Source organism: Trachymyrmex septentrionalis, unplaced genomic scaffold, assembly GCF_001594115.1.
Source record: "Trachymyrmex septentrionalis isolate Tsep2-gDNA-1 unplaced genomic scaffold, Tsep1.0 scaffold16, whole genome shotgun sequence".
Taxonomy (NCBI): domain Eukaryota; kingdom Metazoa; phylum Arthropoda; class Insecta; order Hymenoptera; family Formicidae; genus Trachymyrmex; species Trachymyrmex septentrionalis.
This window is the reverse complement of record NW_017304758.1, coordinates 4657681-4665105: the sequence shown is the minus strand read 5'-3', so window position 1 is coordinate 4665105 and position 7425 is coordinate 4657681. Positions and strand designations below refer to the sequence as shown.

The following is a 7425-nucleotide window of genomic DNA, read 5'->3' as shown; positions in this document are numbered from 1 at the left end:
TTTGTTTCGCCGCGCTATCATCTGTCAATCTCATACATGTTAGTATTTTTTATTAATTAGATTATACTCTTCTAGATCTAAATTTAGAAGAATAGTGCTATCTTGGCGAAGAAAATTTTTAACAGTTACAAAATAAATATTCTGCCGACTGACGTTTATTTTACAATTGTTGGAAGTTTTCATTACTGAGATGTAACTATTCTTCAAGATATTTTAAGGCTTAAATTTATTTTGCTTTAGATGCTTTGTTATAGCCAATAATAATAGAGCATCTGAAAATCAATTTAAAAAGGCTTTAATATAAGACCTGACTATGAATACGGACATAAAAGTATAATCCGATCAGCACAAAGCGTTTAACTTTTATTGAGCGTGATTGTTGAATCACAATTGAAGTACAATATATAGCAATTATTTTATCTCATTTTTTTCATTATTGTAACCGAATTTCTCTCAAAACCGCAAGTGTATTTTATCGTTTCCGAAATAATTTTAATGCTAGATTGATCAAGTAATTCTCAAGTGTTTATTAAGATAAAAGCAGTCGAAAATATATTTACTATTGCAATTATCTAAATTATTTAATTGCAAAATTTATAAATTGTCTTTTATATATAACATACCATATCATATATCATATAATAACAAATAATTAAGAGGGCGAGAGAAATGTATATATTTATTCGAAAAAAAGATATGATTCTTTGTTGGTTTGAACTCAAAGTATAATATAAAATACATATATGAAATAAAAAATCTCTTGTTATATATAGTTTGTATGATATACATGTCTGATAAAATCGTTCGTCACATTTAATCTCGTTTCGAAACTTTAAAAGATTGATTGATATGGATCATTACATAATATAATTTATGTGATACATATGATTATAGATGATCACGTGTTAATTGTTATAACACAATACACGATATGTTGCATTGTGTTAAAGTTTCCTGAATTTATGCGAACACGCGAGAATGCAAGAAAAAATCATATTAATTGATTCGAAGCGAAGTTATCTTTTTTTAAACTATTATTTACAGAGAAAGATCCAGAATGTATCTCGCAAATTTTGAAAAATTTGATATTAAGATATAGAGTTTGATATCGTGAAACGTAACATTTAATTGTCAATGGATCAAAGGATTGAAATTACAAAATTTTAAAATTTGAAATAGCCGCACGCGTAATAAATATTATAGTAAACGGCCGGTCATTTTTGAGACCGACTAGGTGCAGATATCTTATTTTTATTATTTCCCTTAATGTTTCTTTTTGTGTTCATAATTTATGATATGATGATTCTGCAAATATTTAAAAAAATTGATTTTCTAGTAAGAACTATGAACCTTCGTCGTAAAAAATAGAAGATAAATTATTTAAAAAGCTTAAAATGTACGTTAGTCTTCTTATAATAAAATATGTATTGTTTAATTTAATGAAAACTATGAATTTTTCTGTAATAATAAAGTTTATAATTTTCACAAAAATAAATTTTTTGAAATATCTTCTAATTTGCAAAATCATAACATAAATTATGAATGCCAGAAGTAATAGACATTGAGGAAAATGATAAAAAAAAATATCGCCTAGCTGATTTTAAACACGCTAAAATTGGCCATTTACTATGATATCCGTCATGCGTGCGATTATTTTAAATTTTAAAATTTTGTAACTTCAATTCTTTAACTCATTGGCATTTAAATGTTACATATTATACTTTACGACTCAAACTCTTTATCTTAATACATATCAAATTTTCCAAATCCGCGAGATACATACCTGACATACTCTCCCTTTGTTAGTATACTAACAAATAGATCAAGTCTTAAAGATAGGAGAAGAGTTTTATTTTAAAACAATCATTAAATTGTTTTAAAGGGTTTTTCTCAAAATATCTTATAACAAATCATGGCACAAATACCTGCTTTATCACTCGTAAATTCACGTTCTTTCGTGTTTATCACAAATCTTTGTTTTTCCCGTGTCAAGTATCTCCTCCAGTCATCATGATTCAACACAAGTATAACACAATGACGATGTCATTATCTTTTTTATCATATAAAATTAGTGTGACTAATACATGTAAATTATTTCCCTTCAAAATGCGAATTATTGCATGTCCTTTATTCCGCTCACATATTAATACGCCACGCTCGCACACCGTGTTTATATACACGCAAGAGAAAAATTAAATCGGTTAATGGAATATCTCAATGGAGAACAAACTTCCTCGCATTCCAATATCTTTGTCCATAATGAGAGGGCGTTACGCACCAATTGAACTTCGATCTGACACTGCAGCAAAATCGTCACAGTGAGAATAGTCGTCGTTCTTTCAAGCAAGCTCATCAAATAATTACAACAAGTAGCCCGCGCGTATATTCGAGTATATGGGGGATGCGCGGATAAAACTATTACACACTATTGTACACTACGTAGGCGTGTATCCTGTCACCGGCGGAATCATCGAATTACCGACCGCTACAGGGGAAATATCAGTAACCAAATTGTTACATTATCAATTATTGACAAATTATTGCTATTGTAAAAGGCAATAACCGTGATATCTCTATGAAAGTTACGTCGTCGATTTTGGAAAGAATTATTGTCGAACTTGATATGACATACGCGTCACGATGTGTATTAGTCACCCTAGTAAGCTGCAGCCTCCCCGTTCCACTACCCGTATCGATTCTCTCGTTGAGGACCGACGGTTCATGACGAATTCGGGAGCGGAACACTTCAATTGGAATAATATGAGAGTCTGCAGTCGGGAACGAATGTCTCCTCCCCGAGCATTATCTCGCGACTAGTAGAAATGATTTAGGCTGATATAGTTAGAGTCCGAACCAAGTGTATCACCCCTCCGCTGCTATGAACGTGCGCTCCACAAATGAAATACATTTCCGACGCATGCGTAAGGCCGATGACAATAGTGAGGATGAAGTGACAAAAAGTCGTGTTGTCGCTTTTTCCTCTGCAAGCTAAAATCCGCAGAGATAACTCGACGATAAATACCGTAATGATTTATAATTGCAGATTGCCGATGCATCCGTTGAGAGGTACATAGACGTTCAACCCGTCACAAAACGGCTTTTATTGTCAGTTAAAATTGTACAATAATGTAACACTGCTAAATCTCGCACGCGTCTACATCATAATTGTATCGTATATTGCAGCTAATATCTTGGAAAACTACATGGATGCGAGATCATTATTTGTTATTTCACAATTAAGTATACATGATAATGCGAAATGTGCTGTTTGTTTGGCAACATTAGTCGACGGGCGCAATGTTCAACTTCTTCGCCTCCTCCAAAAGCTTTTCTACCATGGCACGCCATTCCTCAGGGCGGTTCTCAGTGTACCATATGACTATCTTTTCCACATTCTTTTTTTGAGTTTCTGTACATTTTCGACATTTTGTTGCAAACGCTTCAGCGGCATGCTCTGCAAAATAGAAATTCTCAGATATTTTTAATGATGTACATATACGGGATATCTTGAAATTTGCGAATTAAAATATCACAGCAAGAAAGTTTTTGAAATAAATTAAATAAAAAAGTTATGTGCATATTTTTATTTCAAGCAGTAGGTTCTGAGATAAATCCTTATTGTTATTCTTATTTTATAAACTATCGCTTAAAATAAAAATTTACAAGTAAACTTTTTTACTTACAAATTTTTTTAAACTTTCTTATTGTTATATTTTGATTTGCGAATTTCCGGACACCCTATATATATATTTTCTGAAAATCGTGCGAAATAATAAAAAGTAATTTTCTACTACATAAATATTCTTTTGTCGTAATATTTTGTTATAACAATTATATTATATTATCTATTGCAAATCTTTTAGTAGATGTTTTGAGAAAATAAAAAATGTATTGAGAAATACTTATATACGCACGAACAAAAAATTAAAATAAATATTATTATATATAATTGAATTAGAGATTATCCGTCTTAATCTTAATAACATTTTTGTTATATACTTTATACACAGTGTTAAAATATACCTAGATACATAGGTATAAATACCTAAATCGAAATTTTTCTATATTTAGACAGTACTACGTACGGTATGACATTTTCATTAAGGTAAGTAAAGGATTAAATAAAAAATAAATATATTTTTGTCCACATTAATATAATAATTTAAAATAGTTATTAGAATATTAATACTTTTAATACAATTTCTTTTATTATTAAATAAAAATTGTATTTATCGTTTACAAAATTAAATTCATACGAAATAATAAAATATCATACGTTTGAAGAATTTCTGATCTTCTGTCATGCACGGGCCAGTATCCATGAAGCAATTGTAATACTGATTTCGAAGCTCATCATTCGGCAAGATATCATCGGGATTGATGTGATCCCACTCGTCTGAATACAACTCTTCGGCAACAACAGCCGCCAAAACGACCAGGATGGCCAATAAACAGAAATTCGATCTATCCATAATTTTATCGCTGTTCGTTAGGAATTCGTGCCTCACGAAACTGAGTATTTTATTCAGCTGGATACATCTTTTATAGTTTACACTTACCCTTCACCGTTTCTTACGTAAATACTACTTTAAGTAAATAGTCGTTACACGTCGAATCAGTTGTAATCACATGTGTTTCAGGCAGATAGAATGGACAGAAGGATTAATCTAGGAAGAATTAATTAATAAGCTCGCAAAACAACGAGATACTACACGAGTATTCGATTATTTCGCTCCTGTAAGATGGTCATTACAGTAGCTTGCAAATTCGATGTTGGTTTAGCTGTCTCCTGGAAATCAAGAATTCTCAACAAGCTGCAATAAAAATTGTTAGTTTTAAGCTGCTCAAATACTGTAATATAGTTTGTCCTAGCTTGTGACAATGCCACGCGTAATCGTACCTTTTGTTCTTGCGCTGTGGAATCAGTATTCGGGAACAATGCGGAACGAGCATATTTTCTGTATAATTTGTCGTCTGCGACAAATTAAGTGGTTTCCTTTAACGAGTGACATAATTAGTAATCAGGAGATTATTAATTATCCTGAGATATGTTTTTTTTAATTTGAGACATGATCTATGCTATGGTAAATTGGAATAAATGCGAGATGCTTCTAAAAATCTCTAATAATTTTAGAACTCTGGAGAGAATTTTTAGAAATGGAAATCATTTTAATACCTCGTACCGGAAATATATTCAAAAAATTTCTTTGAACAATATATATATTATATTATATTATTATATCTTACTAAAAATATATATTTATGAAATATATACGTTACATTATATCTCCTACAGCATGAAGTATTGCAATATTTCAATAGTGGGCAATATTACAAAAATTGCAGCATTATTAAAATTTTAATATTTTATTGGAAATATTACCAATATTGCAAAATATTGTAATTTTAATATTTTGTAGAAAATATTGCAATATATTGTTGTAATATTACAATTCAGTAAATAAGTACGCAATCTTGTCATGAGAGGGGTACACTTCTTCTAAATAGAAACATATAGAAATCCTACAATAGAAGATATATATCGAGTTAGCAAATCGAGTTAGCGAGTATAGATTTCCAACCTTTTTTGGATGCGCTTTCTAGATCTCCGAATATTTTTTTATTACAACTTTATTGTATGTATTTTGGAATATAATGCTAAACAATAATATGTTAGCAATTAATAAAACTGGAATAATTATTGAAATATTGCATCAATAAGCGCGAAATATTGTAGCAATAAGTATGCAATATTTCCTTAAATATTATATAAGAATATTGCTACAATATTGTGCAGCAATGTTTTATAAAATTATATAAATAATTATATTGCTATCTCAAAATAATATTACTGCAATATTTCGCGCTGTAGGGGATTATTTATGTCTTATTAAAAATATAAAAAGCATAAATTTAAGAAATATATATATATATATATGTATTACATTATATTATTATATCTTACTAAAAATATAAATTTATACATTCCTATTTTATGTATTTTAATCTCAAAGTATGTTAACATTTTTACAATTATATTCTATAAATTAAATACAAATGTATACACCAGCATACGCAAATTCATAATTTAGATTATGAGAGTATTATGACTATTCCATGTAGAACATATATCATCTGGGGGACATCATGATAACCTTCACATATAGATATCGATTCATGTGACATTCCTCGAACGAGATGTCTACTGTGTATATTGTGTATGCTAATGACACCAATTATCATTGTTTAATAATATTTGTACAGGATGATCAAATACAGGATAACAAATTGAACGTTTTTTGTTAGGGATTATGTAATAATTATTATTATCATTATCTCCAGCAGTTTTCTGAAACGACATATCTAAAACAAACTCATCAAAAATTAGAAGTTTCCAAAGAAAATTTTTTTTAGAATTTTTTATATAATTTGTCAGAATTTTTATATCTCAGATAGCGAGTTATATAGAATCATTTTACATCAAAATAAACATTTATGCTAACATTTTGACATCAAATGACAATAATGATGACAATAATAATGGCGGTATAATAATTTGCTACCTAGTTGGAATAAATTTCGTAATTTTTCAGTATTCCTGTAGTAAAAAACAAATGTTTTGAATCAAATTTTTTTTACAAATGAGAACATTTTTTTAGTAATGCTGAGAGAAAGTCTACATTTTCTGAAAACATGTAAATTTTTAAATATATTCTAGGATTTATACAATCTGAAGAAATTTATAAAACATTTTTCAGAAATCTTTTTAAATTATATTAAATTTTTATAAAATTCTTTATATTTATAAAATATGATACATTTCTTAAAAATATTATGAGATATTTGAATTTTTCCCTTATATTGTTCATTTTTACAAAGCAGTATCATCGTTGATCCCTTGTCATTGATATGAGCATTTCAATTCATGCTCTGGCGAAAATTAAGTCGAGTATAAGAAAAGACGATATAGAAGTGTAAACGAATCTTCTAAAAGAGGAAAATTGACATAATGAAACATAAAAAAAATATAAAAGCTTCTTAAAAAGAAAGATCTGATTAATTCTGATAATTATTAATTGGATTTATATGTATATAGATATATTTATTATTATGCGTGCGTGCGTCACAGATCTATATTAACTGAATACCATACAGGAACAAAAAATGAAATTATTGGGTCTGTTCGCGTTGTTTAAAATTCCTAAACATTTTTTAACTAAAAATGAGATAGATAGATATTTGGGCGTTGAAAAGAGAAAAAGCGAAAATGCTAAGTGCAAAAAATGCAAGCAACGCGAACAGGATCAATGTAAAAATTTAGAGTAATCCGTATATTTTCATTATTTCTCCAAGAAGCCTAATTTAAAAAGAAAAAAAAGTGGGAAATTACTTTGAGAATGAGCAAATCATCTTCGCAATGTATAT

The 7425-nt window shown here is 28.9% G+C and overlaps 2 protein-coding genes across 2 annotated transcripts in view; both read right to left on the bottom strand.

Moving 5' to 3' along the window:
• The window catches only part of LOC108746137, a 21418-nt gene extending 18564 nt beyond the window's left edge, over positions 1 to 2854 (bottom strand). The window contains exon 1 of the mRNA XM_018482704.1: positions 1926 to 2854. The gene's annotated coding sequence lies outside the window, so the exon portion shown is untranslated. The remainder of the gene's footprint in view (positions 1 to 1925) is intronic.
• A 226-nt stretch (positions 2855 to 3080) lies between these two features.
• LOC108746136 (ejaculatory bulb-specific protein 3-like) lies at positions 3081 to 4501 on the bottom strand. Its single transcript, XM_018482703.1, has 2 exons — positions 4277 to 4501; positions 3081 to 3454 (listed from the first exon to the last, which is right to left on the bottom strand). Exons 1-2 carry the CDS (start codon positions 4470 to 4472, stop codon positions 3282 to 3284), a joined length of 369 nt encoding a protein of 122 aa, XP_018338205.1. The 5' UTR covers positions 4473 to 4501; the 3' UTR covers positions 3081 to 3281.
• Positions 4502 to 7425: the final 2924 nt, after the last annotated feature.